Source organism: Triticum dicoccoides, chromosome 2A (assembly GCF_002162155.2).
Source record: "Triticum dicoccoides isolate Atlit2015 ecotype Zavitan chromosome 2A, WEW_v2.0, whole genome shotgun sequence".
In the NCBI taxonomy this organism is placed as follows: domain Eukaryota; kingdom Viridiplantae; phylum Streptophyta; class Magnoliopsida; order Poales; family Poaceae; genus Triticum; species Triticum dicoccoides.
Window position 1 is genome coordinate 586,160,059 of NC_041382.1, and position 20,906 is coordinate 586,180,964.

General features: G+C 50.1%; 2 protein-coding genes and 1 long non-coding RNA gene across 12 annotated transcripts; 2 read left to right on the top strand and 1 right to left on the bottom strand.

The window, feature by feature from the left end:
• The first annotated feature begins 1,271 nt into the window (after nucleotides 1–1,271).
• On the top strand, nucleotides 1,272–5,300 carry LOC119355528 (thiosulfate sulfurtransferase-like). 6 transcript variants are annotated; one of them, XM_037622344.1, is made up of 5 exons: nucleotides 1,272–1,803; nucleotides 2,633–2,748; nucleotides 2,923–3,085; nucleotides 3,264–3,347; nucleotides 5,079–5,300. In XM_037622344.1, the coding sequence occupies exons 1-5, from the start codon at nucleotides 1,549–1,551 to the stop codon at nucleotides 5,097–5,099; spliced, it is 639 nt and encodes a 212-aa protein (XP_037478241.1). In that variant the 5' UTR covers nucleotides 1,272–1,548; the 3' UTR covers nucleotides 5,100–5,300. The 6 variants fall into 6 exon arrangements, with proteins under 6 accessions (XP_037478241.1, XP_037478240.1, XP_037478242.1 ...); XM_037622343.1 differs by lacking the exon at nucleotides 5,079–5,300 and adding an exon at nucleotides 4,104–4,344; XM_037622345.1 differs by lacking the exon at nucleotides 5,079–5,300 and adding an exon at nucleotides 4,119–4,344.
• A 773-nt stretch (nucleotides 5,301–6,073) lies between these two features.
• LOC119355530 lies at nucleotides 6,074–18,507 on the top strand. Of its 5 annotated transcripts, XR_005171605.1 has the most exons (4): nucleotides 6,074–6,391; nucleotides 7,900–8,072; nucleotides 9,254–9,445; nucleotides 18,028–18,507. XR_005171605.1 is itself a non-coding variant. In XM_037622349.1 (3 exons), exons 1-3 carry the CDS (start codon nucleotides 7,608–7,610, stop codon nucleotides 18,318–18,320), a joined length of 597 nt encoding a protein of 198 aa, XP_037478246.1. In that variant the 5' UTR covers nucleotides 7,486–7,607; the 3' UTR covers nucleotides 18,321–18,507. The 5 variants fall into 5 exon arrangements, 2 of the variants coding, with proteins under 2 accessions (XP_037478246.1, XP_037478247.1); XM_037622349.1 differs by lacking the exons at nucleotides 6,074–6,391; nucleotides 9,254–9,445 and adding an exon at nucleotides 7,486–7,738; XM_037622350.1 differs by lacking the exons at nucleotides 6,074–6,391; nucleotides 9,254–9,445 and adding an exon at nucleotides 7,495–7,738 and having other exon boundaries at nucleotides 18,040–18,507.
• Nucleotides 8,686–19,154, bottom strand: LOC119355531. The gene is made up of 3 exons (XR_005171607.1): nucleotides 18,888–19,154; nucleotides 10,574–10,648; nucleotides 8,686–8,943 (listed from the first exon to the last, which is right to left on the bottom strand). It is a non-coding gene; the product is annotated as an uncharacterized LOC119355531 (long non-coding RNA).
• Nucleotides 19,155–20,906: the final 1,752 nt, after the last annotated feature.

The following is a 20,906-nucleotide window of genomic DNA, read 5'->3' on the forward strand; positions in this document are numbered from 1 at the left end:
AAATTACATCCGGGGTGTTACAGTTGTGCAGGTCTCTACTTCAACCTTGGTGCCATTCTTTGTTTCCTACTGTTCGATTAAACCTTGGTTTCATAACTAAGGGGAATACTTGTTGATATCTACATCACCACTTTCCTCTTGGGGTTTCCCAACTCGAGTGACATCATCAAGCTCCTCCGCCGCTGCTGCTACGCTCGCGTCCAGATCACCACAGTGAGACGGGTGGAGCAGCCGCTCCACTTTTTCCTCTCTTTTTTCCTTGCCCTGATTCCTCCTTCGAGACGGGTGGAGCTGCTGCCGCTCTGATTCCAACCACACGATGATTCCTCCATGCTCTAATTCCTCCATGATTTGCTCCCAATCGCACAGGTGGAGCTGCTGCTCTTGCTTTGATTCTTGCATGGAGACGGGCCAAGCTACTGCTGCTCTAGTTCCAATCGCACGGTCAGTACGGGACTGGATGCGAGCGGAGGAGTTCCTCCTCGCCATGGCCGAGCAGGGACGTGGTCAACCGCCTCTCTCGGTGCTGCTCCAATCTTTAATCTGCCCCACGACTTGATTTTTCATCTTGATTCCTCTTAATTTTTACTACTAGTTTGTATCGATTTGTGGCTACAAAAATTGGACCAAATCAGAGGACTCGGCGGGCGCTCTTGGTCGGACTTCGGGGACTGGACCGCCACCGAGTCACCTGACGCGGAAGGCTGGGCCGGCGAGGTGCAGGACCCCGGGGAATAGCTGTCGGAAGTGGACATCGTCATCTCGCTGCAGCGGAGCTGCTCCACCTCGCCCTACTGTGATCTTGGCGACGACGTCCTGAACGGCGTCAGCCCCAAATACTCAGCGAGGAGGTCGAGAACGACATGGGGTTTCCATTCCCGGCGCTCGACGAGGACGACATCGACGGCGAGGCAGGGCAGGCATGATGTTTCAGACTTCTGACGAAACTGAAACTGCACTGATGCAGGCCGGGGCGGACAATTTGGGATACACCGCTGGGGCATCGATCAAAAATTACCACCGACGCAAAACGTCCAACCCGCGATCCATCCGGACAAAAACGGACGGTTTGGGTAGTTCGGATGGGTCTGGCCGGTGCGGATGCCCTAACCATCTATCCAAGGTTACTTTGCAGAATTATTCACGTAAGTTATGCAAGTTGACACAATATAATTCAGGGTATTTTCAATTAAACCTAGGTCAAATGACGAAATTGCACCCACTGAATGTGGGCCGGCTGGGTCGAAGCAACCGGTTCGACCGAGCCGGTCAACCCAGTCCACGCCCCGCGTCGTCCTCCCCTTCTCCTCTTCCTCGCTCTTGCGACCGAAATCGCCGCCGCCGTCGCCGCTCAACCCCGGCCGCCTCCGGTGGTTTCTGCCGCCGTCGCCTAGCGCGAACGACGCACCTAGCCGCCCTTTATCATCTCCTCCTCTTAGATTTTCGGGGCGCCTCCTCGTGCGGCTGTGCCCTACCCCGCATGGGAGCTAGGGTTTGCGCCCCTCGTCGGAGTTGAACTCCGGCGGCCGTCCTGGTGCTCGGGTGGTCATGGTCGCCGCCCCCGCCCCCGCCCTAACCGCCGCGGACGCGAGGCAGGCCGCGGCGAGGAAGAAGGAGGAGGACGACGAGGAGGTCGTCTGCTTCATCTGCTTCGACGGGGGAGACCTCGTCGTCTGCGATTGGAGGTGCGACGCCGCAGTGCGCGACTTCTTTCACGCCTGGATGGTCATTGAGCGCGCCCCTCCTGATTGCAGTCAGTGCCGCCGCCGTCTCCAAGCTGCAGAGTCCCGTTCCTTTCCGCCCGTGCGTTTCCTCAGCGTGAGATCGATCGGGATGTCCCTAATCTACTGTGTGTACTTTTAACTGAATTTCCGACAGTGCGTTTGCTCAGCGTGAGATGGATCATCGAGGTTAGTGTGCCAGCACCGCACTCTGCTCAGCGTGAGATTTCCGACAGTTAACTAATTAGTCTTATGAGCTTTATTAGTGCACTACATGGTTACATCGCTCTGCAATTCTGCATTTCTTTACTTCTGATATCCTCGCTTTTCTCCATACTTGTTTAGCGGTATATTTAACTGTAAATGATAACAATATTCTGTGCATTTATGCACTTCTTTAGTAGGCAAGAACGCTAGGTAAAGAAATGATGTAAACCTCCTTCGTCTATTTATACAAGGACATGGTAACCGCCCCAGTTTCTTTATTAGTGAAACCAAACATCTGGCTCAATACAACAATCTATGGGCATGGACATTTGTAGGGGTTTACACCTTATGTGCTATTCTTTTGCAGATCGGCAGAAATAGCCTTAGCCAATTCCAAATAATGAAAGTTCAAAACAGGCAAACTAAAACGTTTGCTGTTATATGATACACACTGAATACACCCAGATAGCCTTCTTTTGTTTGTGTTGTGATCTGCCGATTCCTGTTTTAGCAATCCTTATTTGTTGATTCAAAGTCACAGAGTTATTGAAGTTAGGTTTCTCGTAGCTACACGGGCAGGCTGCTTAGCATTGCACTAACTAGTTTGGTGGTAGAAAAGTTTCTGTTCCAGTTCTTCCCTATGTTGGTCTTCACTTGCTATTTTCAACAGTCACATGAACTTAATGTATTCTTTTTTTATTCAGTTGCCACACATGCTGCCATTTGAAAAAGCATTTTATGCTGCTGTATCTTCCCTTGGCATCTACAGCAAAGATGTTTACGATGGAAAGGGGCTATTTAGCGCCGCTCGTGTTTGGTGGTAAGTTTCTTTATTTTTTTCCTTCCACGGAACTAATTAAAACAAGTTAGAGCAGAATTATGGCAGAAACAAGAGACTATTGTTCTTATATGTTCTTAAATTATTAGAGTTTCCTTACCAATACATTTGCAATATGGTTCGTTCCTACTCTGATGCTTGCTCTCTTGATGCCAGGATGTTTCGTGCTTATGGACATGACAAAGTCTGGGTTTTGGATGGAGGTTTGCCCCAGTGGCGTGCTTCTGGGTATGGCGTGGAATCAAGTGCCTCCAGCGATGCTATCTTAAAAGCTAGTGCTGCTAGTGAAGCAATCGAGAAGGTTTACCAGGGGCAGTCGGTAACTTTTTCTATTCTTCTCTTCTATGTTTTATGCTACAGTAATAACCATACTTCGCTGAATTAAATCACACCATGAGTCTTTTTGATCATTTGCTTTCAGTCTGTCATGGTTTGCTGAAGAATGTTCTTTTGACATCATTGTTTTTCTATACTGAGCTGAAGCTTGCTGCTTCCAGGACATGGATAGAGGAGATTATTTTGAATTAAGTTTGGGCAAAAAAGACCTGGACAGATCAAAGAAATACATCCAGACGTTGCAGGTATCACCATATTCCATTGCTATTACTATATTTGTATTAGTACCCCGATATTAGTATGTGGTTCATTTTCCAGATTTGATATTAGTAGCCTGAGAAATAATATATTGGAAAAACTTAAATTTATTGGAAAAACATTTGCTGTTGGACAGTTATGATTTTTAGTGTCTACGCTGATGGTTTCATATTCAGTTGTTGTGATGATGATAATTGTTATGATTTAGTCATTTACAATGATCTGTAGCTGCTGTAGTGGATTATTACATGATTGTGGACCATGATATGCTCAGTTTTACACATGTAAAATATAGATTTCCCAGTGGCATGTGTATTGAGATGCCTTACTTGTTCGTCTATTGATTACTTGGTTATTTGTGACTTCTGCTGCTCTAGTGCTTGCTTTAGATGATCTGATTTTCAATAAGTGCATGTTATAACACTAAAAACATTATGATCATCAAAGTAGTGTACTCTCTTGCCAAGTATTTCTCAGTACAGGAGTTCAGTTAGTGATATTGCTCTGTTAATTCACAACTACATGAAGTACCATATAACTTGAGAAATCCTCAACTCTGATCCTAGCTGCAACTACTTCACAAAGTTGGGACTGAAACCAACTTTCTATTAATTCACAAAGTTGTCTATTTTCTCTTTCTATTCTGATCTTTCTGTTAAAGTGTTATTGTATTTACTATGCACATCGGGGCCAAGAGGCTGTCTACAAGCCTAGAACTCGAGTGTAACTTGCTTCTTGTCAAGCTTATTTTCTTTCAGAGTTAAATTGCGTTAAATATTTCTTCTGGCCATTAATTTTCTTGTCGAGCTGTCGCGTGTGGAGGAGCAGGCGAGCTGCTGCTGCTGGAGATCATGTGCTCCTGCTAGATCTTCATTGTTAGGTCGAAACTGAATGTTGGTGTGGTTGATTTTGATTTGAATTGTAAACGGAATGTCGTGGTTGATTTGAAATCTAAATTGAAATGTACTGTTTATAGCTGTTGTACTATCTGTGTAAAAGCATGGCTGTAATGGATTTGTATTGGAAATGGTGCATGATAAGTGCCTCTAATATAACTATAGTAGGCACTATTGAATTTGTCTTAGAAGGAATAGAGGCAATATTAATAGTGCCTCCACATGTTGCTTTAGAAGGCACTTTTGAAATTGCCTACAAAGATAAATATAGACAATCTAAATAGTGCCTCTAAATCTCACTTTAGAAGGCACTTTTGAAATTGCCTAGAAAGAAATAAAGAGGTAATATCACTAGTGCCTTCCTCTAACTTTAGAAGGCACTTTTCATGTTGCCCCCAAAGATATATAGAGGCAAAATCAATAGTGCCTCTAAATCTCACTTTAGAAGGCACTTTTTAGGAGTGTCACTAAATACCTTTCTAGTCTAAACATTCCCTAGCACTTTTTTTTATGCCTTTAGAAACAATTATAGGCACTTTTGATACTTTAGAAGGCACTTTTGAGTGCCATCTATTTGAGGACGTGGTGTAGTGCTCCCTCCATCCCAAAATATAGGATGTTTTAGCTTTGTGAAGCAAATGTATCTAGTTCTCTTTTAGTGTGTACGTTCGCTACACTAAAAGAGAACTAGATACATTTGCCTCACAAAGCTAAAACATCTTCTATTTTGGGACGGAGGGAATAATTCATAAGTGTAATTTTTTCCTTATATGACACTGCCGTTTGATCCGTCTGTCATGTCATTCCGTCAAATGTTTTTAGGGTGGACTAAAATACCCTTGACGTCTAGGAAGGAGACGCACTGGGCATCGGCGTGCTTGCCGACGAGCACGGGGGGCCTAGTCCAGTGAGAAGGCGTGCGGTGCAGTGCTCGTGGCCTGCTCTACATCCAGCAATGAGGTGTGCTGGCGGAGCAGCAGGATGGACGAGGCGTGAGATTAGGATCAGTAGCTGGATGCTCTTGCATGTCTTTAGATCGATAAAAAAAAGAACGAAAAAACAAAAGAGCCGCAGGATGTTAATTTGCGCACAAACTCTCTCTCGCAATCCAGTTTCAGTGCTTTGTCTTCAGGTTATTAGCAGCTTGTCACGGTTCGGCGACTACAGCGCGTCCCTCCTGTCCTACCTACGTCGTCCCGCCTGTATGCGTGCTGGACTTCTGCTTTTAGCCGACGCACGTAAACAGTAATGTGTTGTTGAAATAAAATTGATTCCATGACTAGCTAACATGTTTTGGGCCCTGTTTGGTATTTTAACCCTGAGCAATACAACAACATTTGTTTTGTAATTTGTTTGTCACTAGGGGCAAAAGCATCTTTCTAGCCTTCAACTAACACTGTTTGCTATCAAAATGCACTAGTCTCATATAAGGCAAAAATATTTACACTACGTGTCAAATAAGGGAGTGAAAAGGTTTCGTGTCAAATAAGGAATCATATTTGAAAGTAGTGTCAAATGAGGAATTCCCTCCATTTTTAGAGCTGTTTTAAGGTACCCTCAAATGAATAACAACCATTCATTTGAGTGGATCTAAAGGCCCTAAATAGATTATACTAGTGCTAAAAAGAAGACTAGTATAAATTATACTACTCATCAAATCAGCACTAGTATAACAGGCCGGTGTCGGGGCCCGGCCCAAAATCCTTCCAGCCCCAACGTAGCGCCGCCCGACCCCAGACCTGGTCAACTTCATTCATCGATCCCAAATCTCATCCTAAATCCCGTCTGTCCCCTCCAACCCCTCCTTCGCATCGCCTCCTTAGTCCGGCGTTCGTCGTCGTCGAGCGCGTTCCTCCGGGATATATGCCACGAGTATCGGATCGGAGTGCTGAGGAAGGCGCGCCCTTGACCTGGCGGCAGGAGTCGGCGGAGGCGGTGTCCGCCGTGCTGCTGGGCTGGCCATGGCCTTCCTTTGGCTCGTGCAGGATTGTTGGTTCGGCTGGCCCCGGCTATGTGGAAGACGGCCGATGCGGCGGCCGTGGTGATCCAGCACCCGCGCGCATGGAGGCCTAGCGGCTAGCGCCTATTCAGGCGACCCTAATCGGCCTCCACGTCTCAGGTTGTGGAGGCGCTAGGTAAACTGCATTGATTAACATAAACCGATATCATAAATCAAACCGCTTTAATTATCAAATTAAATAATTGGTGCGCCGTGCCACCGTTCATTTGGCACCGGGGCTAGCAGGGAAGCACCATGTCCAGGCCAGCCCGATGCTCTGCGACCAGGCCATTGGTCCTCAGGCTGCAAGTGGGATTAGAGGTGGGAGTCCCACTAAAATCCACCTCGTCCCAATACAGTTTGATGTTCGTAAAGTGGGCATCCCACCAAATAAACGTAGATTATGTGGGAATAAGTGGGCATCCCACTTAACAGGGGAGCTGGGCTCTTTCGCTGCTTAACATTGCTGAATTCAGACTCCGCTCACTCCGTCGTGGTCCTTGTGAAGCACGTCGTGATGCATGTCCCGTGGCTGCCCATGAGCAGAGATGATGACTCTCTGTGGTCATGGAGCCGTAGATGTTGAGCTGTATGAACTCCACCAGAGCGACGACGAGGTGATCCTGCGCAACAAGCACCTCGGCCTCCCGAGCTCCGGTTCCTCCTCCGCGTCATCGTGCGCTCCGGCATCGAGAGCACAGCTACGGCCTGCGCAGCATCCTCGAGTGCCGCGAGGACTCGCTCACCCACCGGGACGCGCTCGACGAGATGGACGCCTTCTTCGACGAGGCCATCGTGGAGCTATTCGTCAGAACCGGCGTGGCGCCCGCGGACGTCGACATGCTCGTCGTCAACGTCTCCCTCATCTCCCCGGCGCCGTCGCTTGCCTGCAGGGTCGTGCCCCGCTTCGGCATGCGGGAGGACGTCGCCGCGTACAGCCTCTCCAGCATGGGGTGTGGCGCCGGCCTGGTCGCGCTCGACCTCGCGCGGAATGCGATGCGGCCATGCGGGCACGGTCGGTGTCCATGCTGGCCCTCGTGGTCTCGTCCGAGTCCATCGCTCCCAGCTGGTACACCGGCACCGACCGGTCCATGATGCTGGGCAACTGCCTCTTACGCTCCGGAGGGACGAGCCGTCGCCGGGAGCACCGTCAGCATCTCCAGCAGGCGGCTGCGCATGGCGCGGAAGTCGTCGGCGGCGCTCTCCAGTCTCCATCGAGAGGAGCCTGCAGACTGGGTTAGTGGTGTGGTGGGTTCCCAGCGGGCTAAATGGGACAGCCCACTTATTTTTTCTGCTGTCCAACGGGTGCCCACCAAGATGATTAAGTGGGATGGGCTTAATTAGTCCCACTTATGCCCACTCCCACCTGCAGCCTGACTCGGAGACGTCAGCCAGGTTCTACTTTCCGTTCCGGTAAATCACGGGTCAGATCTCAGATCGCTCCTTGGTCGGCACGAGTTGGTGACTCCCGAGGTGAACCAACGTAAGTACCCTGTAACCACTGACCTCATGGGCCCGCGAGGGAGCCGGCCCCTTGTGCAGCCGTGCTTTCCGATGGAGGTCACGTCCAGCTGACATAAGGCCTGCTGCTCTCTCTCTTTCCCCGTTTTCTTATCCTCTGCCTCACGCCATCTACAATCCCAGATCGCTGAAGATTCGCCCAGCTAGCCGGCGGTGGGCAGGCCCTCGTCTGCAGATCGAGCAGAGGTGCAAGCGGCAGCCCTTTGCCCTGCTCTTTCATGTTGTTCATCTTTCAACATCTCCGGATTTCTCTCCGTCCGGGCAGCAGGCGCGGCGATCAATGGACGACTATCAAGGTTTGCCTTTCCATCGCAATACATCGCAATATCATGTTTCTGTTTTCTTCACGAACAAGCTAATCCCTAAATTTCATAGTCAGGCATAGACTTGATTTTGGTATGAATCCTTGATTGCTTTCTTGTTAGGCTATATAGATCTGACATGCTCGCTGCAATATGTCAGCTCGTGTTCAGTCTCGTGGGATGGGAGTGCAGATCCCGTGCTCCCGACCTCTGGAAACGAATATTTCTCCTCCTTTTCAGAAATTTTGATTTATTTTCAGCCTAAATTCAGTCAGTTGGAACAAAAAAATTCTTTAGAAAGATGATTTTCTCAAACTGTCGCTCATCGAAGTGGTCTTGAATCCTCATAATTTTGTCCAACCATAATAGCGAAAACAAACAGTTATAAAACACCTTCGCGTGCAAAAAAAATCAATGTATGCAAGGCCACTCATATTTGTCCCTTTTTTCACACATAATCGGTCTGCTTTTCCTTGACTTTGTCCATAGTATGTCCACATCCTAGTGCGTGCAAATAAAAGAGCGGAGCGCCTAGCGGTTCAGGCCCAAACAGTGATATCTTGCTGGGAAAAAAAGAAAAGCTAAAGAACAAGGCAAAGCAGGAAAATAGACAAGACAAAGAAAATAGGGTTTTTGGTTGCGTGCCACCCATCCTCCCACTCTCCCTGGTTATATAGTCCCCAGAGGAGCCACGCGTCCCATAATTCTCATACAAGTTGCTTAATTGTTTTTAGGACAAGTTAATTAATCATTGCATCTCAACCGTTGGATTACACCACTGCATCCACAAAATGACCACCTCTATCATTACTTGACTCTTCCAAAATAGTAAAAGTCTTCCTTCAAAACTCAGGATCACGCAGACCTGTCCAGTTAAGAAGATTAAAAAAAACTTGTCAGTTGGAAGTTTTGGGCCTATGAGGCAAATAAAAGCAACTAGACACATGGAGTTTCATTTTGGCATGAAGTATCAATACAGCAACTGAAACTTGCACAGATTAAGAAACTAGCAGTCAGAGTATCCGACCTAGATAGTAGACGGTATGGGCTATTGTCAGTGTAATTTTAACCAGGTGCGGAACTGTGTACCCAGCAGCCAGGGCTGCAGCCCTGGTCTGGGCCCGTGTAGTACTGGTAACCCATTCAGATTTTTTACTGAAAATTGCAATTCACAGGAGTTTAACCCGTGTTAAGGAGTCGGAAGGCCAAGGGCTAACAACAACCAGGTTGTCAATTAATTTGTTCACAGCGCACTGCGCAGCCCCACGCCCGTTGCCTCCGTCCCACACTCCGGCATTCCGCTGGAATTATGGGCTCGTCGCCTCCAACGGGCGGCTGGTGTCTTATTTGGTGCTCTTGGTTTTTAGGTAATTGTTTGCCTTTCCAATCGTTTCCTCTTATTTGATTACTATTTCCAAATACTGATATTAGGGGTTAGACACTTTGATTAACTGGTTTTATTCAATCTGACAACGTAGACATAGAAAATGAATTGAGCAAAGATGTTAGAATCTTTCTAATCACGACAAATGTCATCTTAGTTTCATCAGCTTCACAATTCGCCAATTCTGGGCTCAGGTATTCCAAATAGATGTGAACAGAAACCAGATGGTTGGTTGGGCCGACTAGACACTCAGCCACAACAAGACATCCTAATCATTGTGGTCAATCAGGAATCCTGGTGTTGAGTTTAATCTAGATGACATTCTCGCAGATAGTAGCCTTCACAAGCCAGTTGAAGAGATACGTTTAAATATTTGAAATACTTGTAGGTGGGAGTATTTTCTATTAATTCTGCGCTAACCAGTTGGTCACAATTTTTCTATGAAATTAGCAACAAACCATACTATGAGATTTCAGAAAGAATTTTTAAAAATATCATATGATCGAATGTAATATAGTGTCAATTAAGATGACATGGTATGTTTTTTTTTTACTTTTAGGATTTTTACTTTTTTGCCAGTAGGATTTAGCCCTGGTCGTACCCGAATCCTTGGTCTGCCACTGTTTTTAACTATATATGAGAACAAAATAAATGTTTTCCGCAAACCAAAGCCCATCGTGGCCTCTATAAAAGAAGAATAACAGGCCAAAAGTAGACTAGGATCAAAAGCTACAAAAAATGGACTACTCTCAACTGACTCATAATTTTCCTGACACATGAACACTCTTAGATACACAAGTAAACAGAGATAAACGACAAACATCATCCGAAATATTGCAGGCTAATTATGTAATTAGATGTATTAGTCGCCTCATTAATGCTTCAAATGAACAGAAAATCATGTATTGTAGGAATGAAAAATATATTTTGAAATAAACTGTTAAGCCTCGCATAAAACATGTCTTCAGTTACTGGTTCTAGATCACCAAGTAGTCATCTAATTGATTGTTGCAATTAAACCACACCGCACCCGACACAACTATGCAAAAAAAAAATCGGCGCCATCCACAAATTGCAACTACAGCACATGTAAGCAAAACCAGCAATTTACCTGATAAGTCTTCACTGGCTGCCACGGCCAAACCTCCTGCCATAATGGGGTGCTCTGCGGCGGCGGCGGCCGTTCCTTCAAGGGTACAGCACAAGCAATTAATAATAGCAGGGCATGTATTTGATAAAGCTCATGTTTTTTCGAGCTATATAATTCTAAAAGTTATATAATGGTTGTTAGTCTTGGTAGCATCAGTGCAGCCTGACAAAAATAATTGAGAACACAGCTTAAAATTTGCTTATCAAGGAAACAGACAAACATTTATTAGTCAATCCCACTTAATTTAAGATCATCCAGTCATAATTCTACAAACTGCTCCAGGTATACATGGTCATTTCGAAATATATAGATGAACTACTGATCTTACTAGCAACATACTCCAACAATTATTACTCCTAGGCTCACAAACATCTTACAAGCAACAGCTCATCATTGTCACACAATAATAATTTTGCCCCAATAATTATCAAACTCGAAGCATGCAAACAGTCAATAAGGCGTTGTTATATGCACATTTGCTGCTTACAATACTGTGTCGTGTAGTATTAGAAAGGAAGTGATGTGATATAAGCCCCAACAAGCCAACAAGGGAAGCACAGTTGATTCAACCAAAAGGGATAATCACCAACTAAATTCTGTTTCTGAAAGGAACAAGATCGCGCAAAGATATCCTGAGAATCACTCAGCACATTTCTATTCATTCATTAGTTGGTGCATGAATGTGAAACATTAAGGAAGGTGAAACAATCAACAAGGATTGTTCAAGTGCGTAATATAACCCAAACCTCCCAACCTGCATCTACTAGTTGAATGAGGTAACGGTAAGTTTATACTCCCTCTGTCCCAAAAAAGATGTCGCAAAGTTGTCTAAATTTGGATGACACAATTTAGTGTATAGATACATCCAAATTTTGACAAATCTGAGACATCTTTTTTGGGACGGAGGGAGTAACTATCACGACCAGTTGCGAAAATAACTTCTTCCATCATCGGCAACTCAATGTCTGTCAAATTTAAGTTACTTAATATGATAAGTTGGCTACCACTAGTGATGAAAGTAGCCTCTAGCAAAATCTACTTAAAATTGCTATATGGTTGCACAGAAAAACATATCCATATGACAATTTAATGCAGAACAATAGGGAAGCATCACTAGACCAACGCTAAAACATGCATCACCCAATCAGCTGCCTATAAGTTAGGAAGGGGATCGCTGGGATGTAAACAGGCTCAAATCAGCATAGCTTCCGCGGTAGAAAACATGGAAAGAAAACGAAAGAACGTGGTCCGCTCCCACCTCCTCGAGCCCTAACCCTAGCCCCCTACCTCTAGCTTCGTCGAAACCCCGTTGATAGCCCTCCCCTCCCCGGCGCAATGTCCTCCAACGGCAGTTGTGGCGACCACCACCGCCGCGAGGATCGCTGGCTGGCCACCGAGGACGGGTCTTCCAGCTCAGCCTCGCGTGGCTACATCGAGCTTGCCCGCTCCCTACCTTGCGCCCCTCCCCAGCCTCGTCGCCGTTGCGTTAGCCCGCGGTCGTGGCACCCAACCCTCGTCATGCCCACACCTCCACCTGCCTCAGCACCCGCTCTGAGGTCCACAGCGTCACGCCTCGCAGGCCAGACACCGATGGCTACGAGAGGCTCAGGCGCAAAAGCCACCAATAGCGCCGCCCTCGACACGCTGACGAGGCCCATCCAAGCTATTGTAGCCCCACACTAGATGAGGAGAAAAGCCTCTGTTTCCACTGCCACAAGCATGGCCATCCAACACGTGGCTGCCCTAACAAAACCATGTGTCGTTGTTGCCTACTCTCAGGCCATCGCTCTCGAGATTGCACGCCGAAGACGCATGCCCAGGACCGCACTGAAGCTCGTGTACTGGTGCAGGGAACGACGACACCACTGCCATGCAGCAGGCTGCACGCAACACTCCTCTATCACCTTTGCCCCCTCAGCCAGCACGGGTCATCGTGTCCGGCTCCATCGAGATCGAGGAGACCGAGAGGGTCCTGCAGCACGCCATGATCGTCTCTATCATGGGTACCAGGCCGACGGTGTCCATGGAGCAGGTGGAGATAGTCCTCGATAACTCCCTAGAGCTCCTCCCTGGTGATTTCTCCGGCCACATCCACAACCCAAAGGACTTCCTCATCCTCTTCAACTCCAAGCCCGCGCATGGCCGCCTCACCGGCGAACACTTCATCAGCAACCCGAGTTTCACCTTCTCTCTCCGGCCTTGGCAGGCTAGCGCACGCCAACCAGAACAGGTTGGATCACCGTGTCGAGCTTGAGCTTTGTGGCATCCCTTCCCATGCATGACATGTTTACATGGCCGAGCACCTCCTTGGCGCAGGCTGCTCGTTCGAGCAACTACACCCAGACATGTGCTCGCGAGCCAATCTCGAAGTCTTCCGGTTGATAACACGCACCAGCGACCCGGCGAGCAGACGCGAGCTCGCATTGTCTTGGATATCATGGAGCTGATCCCTGCCCTAGCAACACTCTGACGTACCTAGTCAACATCCGCCTCGTCGGCTCCATTTCCCTGCAAGACATGGTGATCCAAGCAGCACCTGCTGATGACCGCAACGATGTTAGCGGAGACGCTAGTGGCGAGGCCGGTCTGGTGATGATCCTGTGGATTCAAGCCGCACGCGTCGCCGGGGACACAAGAAGCGTTGCACTGGCGCCCCCAATGGCATGTCCTTGGACACCCCTGGGTGGACAAGGCTAGCCCCCCTCCCCCCCCTGGCGCTGCGCGCCGATGGGGTGGCCGAAGTGGCTATTATCGACGGCGGCTCAAACATGCGTCGTGGCCGCCGTGGAACGAGCATGGAAAGTTAGATGGACCCATGGCTTGGATAGCGTGGGGCCTGTCGCCCTTGTCACCATGCCAAAAAAGAAAACGGGAAAAGCGCCAAAAAGCGCTCTCGGACAAGGAGCCCAGCAAGAGACGGAGACATCTTGGCCCCCATGCCAACAAAATCGTCCTCCACGCCTGGCACCAACGACCCCGAGACACCTAGGGCCTCCCCGTTTGCTCTTTGTCCCTCCTGCCTAGGGCAAAGCGAACCTTCGACCACACTGCAACGACCACTCCCACCGCGAGGCAGGAATCAGACTCGCCAACAACCCCACCGGCTTCGATTAGCGTCGTGCACAATTTGCTATCCTATGGACGTTGCACAAGCTCGAAGGCGGATCCCTTGTCGGGCAAAGCGATGTCTCGCCCACCATTGCCCCTGTTGCCGGTTTGGTAGCTTCTGCCAATCGTTCGCCAACGACCCCAATGGCTTCGGTCGCTGTCGTGCCCGATTTGTTATCCTAAGGACACAACACGAGCCCTGAGGCGGATCCATTGTCAGTGAAAAGCGATGCCTCGCCCATCTATGTCCCTGCCGCCGGTTTGGTAGCTTGTGTTGACCATTCCACAACGTTAGAGTTGACGAACAGCGCCAGCAAAGATGGGCCAAAGACACGCGAGAAGCCCACAACCTCAAAGGACGATCCTCCACCAGCCCATGGCCCATCGCGATTCAAATGTCGTCAGCGAGGATTCAACCCCATGCGAGAGGCCCAGCCCGTGACGGATGGCACGCAGACCCTGGCTCTGACACCATCTCCTTATGCGTCCAAGACTTGGATGTCGCCACAGATCACCATCAGCCGCTCACGCCAGCGCGCACCGAAGACGTGGACGCTCGGAGATTTCCTCACTGAGGCGACCAAGCACCTGAACGCCACACTGCCAACGCTACGGAGGCGCCCACAACGACAACTCATGCTCCGCGCCCCAATCGATCGACAGACACCTCATGCTCTTAGACCGGCGAGCCACCCACGACAGAACGCCATGCGCGAGTCTAGAAGTTTTGCACCCTAGGGATCATCGGAGCCAACCAGAAAATCACAGTCATCGGGGGAGTTTCACACCCTAGGGATCATTGGAGCCAGCCAGAAGATCACAGTCATCGAGGAATAAAACATACTATGGCTTCTTCGCGACGCTAATCCCATACGGTGGGACCTCGACGTGCTGTCCCTCATCTTCTGGCGCGAGGGCGGCCGCCGCGTGCACTGGACGGGCCTTGGCAGCACCGGCGCATCTTTGCAGCTCCACCTGATGGCAGCCGCCCTCGACGAGGCGCACCCCCTCCTGGCCGACCTACTGCAGCAGCACAACGACATCTTCGACGAGCCACAGGGCCTCCCTCCCTCGCGGCCCTGTGACCACCGCATCCACCTGCTGCCGAACATGGCGCCTGTTGCCGTTCGTCCGTACCGGTACCCCTAGCTGCAGAAGGACGAGCTCGAGCGTCAGGTGGCGGTCATGCTCGCGCAGGGCATCATTCGGATTTCGACTTCACTGTTCTTCGCTTCGGTGCTCCTTGTGCGTAAGGCCGATGGCACGTGGCGCTTCTGCATCGACTTTCGCGCCCTCAACACCATGACGTCCAAGGACAAGTTCCCCATCCCCGTAGTGGATGAGCTCCTGGACGAGCTACACGGCGCGCGCTTCTTCACCAAGCTTGACTTGCGCTCGGGCTATCATCAGGTGCGGATGCACCCGGACGACATCGCGAAGACAGCGTTCCGCACTCACCATGGCCACTTTGAGTTCTTGGTGATGCCGTTCGGCCTCTCCAACGCGTCGGCGACTTTTCAGGCCCTGATGAACGGCGTGCTCAGCCCCTACTTACGCCGCTTTGTGCTTGTTTTCTTTGATGATATTCTTATCTACAGTGCATCCTGGGCGGAGCACCTGCAGCACGTGGCCATCATCTTCAACGAGCTTCGAGCGCATCGTCTTCATCTCAAGCGCTCAAAGTGCTCGTTTGGCACGACCTCCGTCGCGTACCTGGGCCACGTCGTCTCGGCGGACGGTGTCGCGATGGACGCGGACAAGGTCGCTGTTGTTGCCGCGTGGCCGACTCCGCAGTCGCCGCGGGCTCTTCGCGGTTTCTTGGGCCTCGCGGGATACTACCGGAAGTACATCCAGGACTTCGGCCTCATCGTTGCGCCCCTCACGCGCCTCCTTCGCCGCGACGCCTTCTCTTGGGACAAGGAGGCGCCTACGGCGTTCGCCGCCCTATAGCGGGCGCTCACGACGGGCCCCGTCCTCCAGATGCCGGACTTCGACGTGCCGTTCATGGTGGACTGCGACGCCTCCGGCATCGGCTGCGGCGCCGTCCTCCACCAGGGCGAGGGGCCGCTGGCCTTCTTCAACCGTCCCTTCGCCGCGCGTCATCACAAGCTCGCCGCGTATGAGCGTGAGCTGATCGGGCTGGTCCAGGCAGTGCGCCACTGGCGGCCTTATCTTTGGGGCCGGACATTCCGTGTGCGCACGGACCACTACAGCCTGAAGTTCTTGCTGGATCAGCGCCTCTCCACCGTGCCGCAGCATGAGTGGATCAGCAAGCTCTTCGACTTCGACTTCGTCGTAGAGTACCGCCTCGGTCGCCCCAACACGGTCGCCGACGCCCTGTCCCGCCGTGACGCCAACGACGTGACCGACGCCCCCACAGTAGGCGCGGTCTTCTGCATCCACTCCGGGCCATCCTTCGCCTTCATCGACGACATCCGCCGCGCTACTTCGACGGCCGCGGACGCGCAGCAGCTGCGCCAGCGCCTGGCCGACGGCGAGCTGGCCGCGCCGTGGCGCCTAGACGAGGGGCTGCTCCTCCATGGCCGCCGCATCTTCGTGCCTGATCATGGCGACCTGCGCCACCAGGCCTTGGCCTTGGCGCACTCTGCAGGACACGAGGGCGTGCAGAAGACCCTTCATCGTCTCCGCGCTGATTTTTACATACCCTGGTGCGCGACTGGTTGCGGTCGTGTGTGACGTGCCAGCGGAACAAGACGGAGACACTCAGGCCGGCGGGTCTACTGCAGCCGCTGGACGTGCCCTCCCAGGTGTGGGCGGACATCTCCATGGACTTCATCGAGGGGCTGCCGAAGGTTGGCGGCAAGTCCGTCATCCTCACGGTGGTTGATCGCTTCTCCAAGTACACGCACTTCATCGTCCTCGGTCATCCCTACACGGCTGCTTCGGTGGCACGCGCCTTCTTCAACGGCATCGTCCGGCTTCCCGTCTTCCATCGTCAGTGACCGTGACCCTGTGTTCACGGGCCACGTCTGGCGGGATCTCTTTGGGTTGGTGGGCGTGAAGCTCCGCATGAGCACGGCGTTTCATCCCCAGACGGATGGCCAATCCGAGGTCGTCAACAAGATCATCGCCATGTACCTGAGCTGCATTACTGGAGATCGTCCACGAGCTTGGGTGGACTGGCTGGCATGGGCGGAGTACTGCTACAACACTTCCTATCACTCCGCGTGCACACCACGCCCTTCGAGGTGGTCTATGTGCGGCCACCTCCAGCGATGCTTCCATATGCGCCTGGCACGGCGTGGACTGACACGGCGGACGACTTGCTCCGTACCCGCGACGAGATACTGGCTGAGGCGCGCCAGCGACTTCTTCAGGCACAGCAGCTGGCTCGGACGTACTATGATGCGCATCATCGCGAGGCGGAGTTCGCGATGGGCGACTGGGTGTGGTTGCGCCTCCTCCACGAGACGGCCCAGTCTTTGGACCCGCGCTCCAAGCGCAAGTTGGGGCCTCGCTACGCCGGCCCCTTTCATGTGCTGGAGCGTGTTGGCACGCTTGCCTACCGCCTTGAGCTACCTCCAGGGTCTCGCCTCCATGACGTCTTCAACGTGGGCCTCCCGAAGGCCTACCGTGGCGACCCGCCTACTGCGCCACCAGCTCTTCCTCCTACTTCGGATGGACGTCTCGCGCCCGCTCCTGCAACTGTGTCCCGAGTGATGCAGGCGTAGCAGCGCCGCAGTGTGTGGCACGTCTTGGTGCATTGGACAGGCATGCCGGAGGAAGAAGCGACTTGGGAGAAGCTTGATGATTTCCGCCAGCAGTTTCCAGAAGTTCAGCTCGAGGACGAGCTGTTTGAGAAGGCGGGGAGAGATGTTATGGTCGGTCTTACGTATAGCCGTAATAAGCCCACTAGTGGCTAGTTATGGGCTTAGCCCAAGTTATCTAGGGTTTAGAGGAGGCTGTCCTCCTATATAAACATATGTACCCCTTCGTGATTAATCAGACAATAAACAGTATTAAACTGTCGTCTCCTTCAGGGAGACGGGAGACCCCAAACCCTAGCCGCCTCCTGCCCTAGCGCCGCCTCCTCCTCACCCGCGCAGCGGCGGCGCACCGCCTGCGCCAGCGCCCCCAACTCCTTCGCCCTCACTTCCACCCCTACAACCTTCGTCCGAGACCTGGTAGAACCCTAGCCTCTACCATTGACATCTTGGAATTTGGGTTAAAGAGGTTGTTCATCAAACATGTTTGATTACTGTGAAAGCTCGAAACCCACTGCTGGGAAAAAAATGCAAAGTGGTCTGCTCCTATTAGTGGGGTCACAAAAATTAACTTTGATGCAGCCTATGATGCAGGATCTACTCATGCTGCTACCGGCGTCGTGGCAAGAATATCTGATGGTGAGTTTGTGCTAGCTGCTGCAAGGGGATACGACAATATTCAAAATCCCCTGACAGCTGAAACACTCGCTTTTAGAGATGCAATTACTGAAGCAGTCAAAGAAGGATGGCAGCATGTCCATTTTGAAACAGCTTGTCAAATAGGTAGTGGAGAAGCTAAGGAAAATGCTAGTAACTTAGTTCCCCTTAAAGGCGACTGGTATTGTTTGGTTGTTCCTTCACCATATGATGCTTGATTTGTATAACTTGATTCTGTTTTACCATAGCATAAAGTACCAGGCCTATGACATACTTTCCTCTTTCTCAACTTTAATCTTTCTGATGTCCATTTTTTAACAAAATCCATTGAGTCATTGTATAAATAAACTGGCTTGATAACTTATTTATAGAGACAAACGCTTGCCACGGGCGTTCTTTTGTTCAGGGTTTCAAACTGTGACATTATTCCTTCCATTAGATTTACTGTTGCTAGTTCTCGTTCTAACCATTATTATTTTTGTAGGCGTGACCGTGTGAAACGCACAAAGGCTAAAGCAAAGACTGAATCTATGCATGTGGCTGACGAACATCACAACCCACTCTAACATATATTAATCGCCTATCTACCACTGAAACAACTCCATCTTGGAGGGAATTGCTGTTTCCTCAAAGTCGCACCAAGAAGCGTAAACAGAACGAGAAGACTAACAAAATTACCGTGTATGCCATCACCAACAAGCCAGATTCATTTCAGAGCAAACGAACACCCTCCCTTTCTCTCGCGCCTCTCCCCTCAGCAACAAGTGAAGGTGCAGCAAGCTCACCTGAAGCAGCCGAGTCCGTACAGGATGACGAACACGGCAAGGGCCCCTGCGATGAGGATGAGGAACTCTCGGCCCCTGCCGAGTCCGGGTGCGCCGGGAGGGCGCTTGGTGCCCAGGGTGAGGGCGCCGCCACCGGGAGACGAAACCTTCGACATTTCGCGCTTTGGATACTCAGGGAGGAGGGATTCGCCGGGGAGGAGGAGGGGCTCGCTCGGATTTCTCTCGCTTAGGTTCGGGGGGGAAAGGCAGCTTCTTCTTGCGCTAGGGGTAAGAAAAATGGGAAGGGAGGAGGGGCACGTGTATCATGTGGGCCGGGCCGACGGGGTCTCCCTATGCATCGCCTCGAACGAGTCGGAAGCTCGGCCCGCTCGCGTTGCTCATGCCTTCACGATACGTGGGCCTGGCCCAGCGCGCGGGTGAATGAGCGTGTAATACGGCGAATCCCTATAACGCGCCCGTGTGCGTGACCGAACGGGGGCGCGCCCGCGCGTGGCGCCGTGTGGGCCGCGGCCCACTTAAGCTCGGATAGCTGTTTCAGGCGGGTTTTATTAGGATTTTCGGTTTTCTTTTGTTTTGTTTTTTCGTTTTTCTCTTTTCTCTTTTCTGTTTTCATTTTTTCTGTTTCACTTTTCTGTTTCATTTTTTTTTCTGTTTTCAAATATGAACAGTTTTTAAAATTTGAACAATTTTTGACTTTGAACATTTTTTAGTTCGAACAATTTTCAAACTTTGAACATTTTTTAGTTCGAACAATTTTCAAACTTTGAACAATTTGACTTTGAACATTTTCAAACTTTGAACATTTTTCAAACTGTGAACAATTTTTGCCTTTGAACAATTTTCGAACTAGGAACAATTTTTTAGTTTGAACAATTTTCGAGTTTGAACAATTTTCTAGTTTGAACAATTATGGATTTTGAACAATTTTCGAATGTGAACAGTTTTTGAATTTGAACATTTTTGAAATTTGAACATTTTTTAATTTAAACAGATTCAAAATCAGAACAGTTTTCGTAATTAAAAACAGAAAAAAAGAAGAAGAAACGTACCTCAGAGGCTCATGCTGGGTCGAAATGTCGCGGCCCACACGGCGCCACGCGCGGGCGCGCTCCTGTTCGGTCGCGCACACGGGCGCGTTATAGGGGCTCCCGTAATACGGGACGACCCGTTGCGGCCAGCTGCTGCGCAGCGCAGCGCACGACGGCATTTGAGCGACGGACGCAGCCAGCTGCGCTGCGAGTTTATTTCCACGAATTGACTTGAACAAATTTCATATTTGAACAGATTTTAAACTTAAACGTTTTTCTTAATTGAAATAATTTTGAATTTGAATTATTTTAAAGTTAAACTATTTTACAATTGAACCATTTTAAATTGACCTTTCTATTTCTGTGGCCTCAAGCTTTGTCAGCTCTACTCGATTTTTCCTACACTTTTAAACTTTTTATCGCATTTGTTAAGCCCTTGTCTGAAACTCTCGCAAACTCTCAAACGGATGTTGTTGTCTGGTCAATGGCATTGACCATTATAATGGCAGTTACAAATGGGGCCGCGTTGGGTATGATCCCGTTGTGGCACGTTTGACCTGCAGTCTCTCTCACTCGTAACATTTCATCGTGTACCCCTAACAGGTGGGCCGCTTTATAAAGGGACGGATACGCTGCAGCAGCAGATGACAGGTGGGGACACAGTGCATAGATACAAGGGGAGGGGATCTCGTGCACGTCCATCGCGCTCTCATGCGCGTACATGGCGCTCGCCTTCAATGCCCCTGCCTCGCCCCTACGCTTGGAATACAACTTCTATAATCTCTCCCGAACAGAACATGTAATCTTTCGATTCATCTGGATCTACAACAACAACCACGGCAATATCAAAGACTTTTTCCCAATCAAGTTAGGTAGGCTAGATATAAAAACCACAAAAACTTAAGGTAACCAAAACGAAGAGAGAGAGAAAGAAAAGGTAAAGAAGAGACAAGTGAACAAAGCTTCCGGTGTTATTTCCATTGCTCTCTTG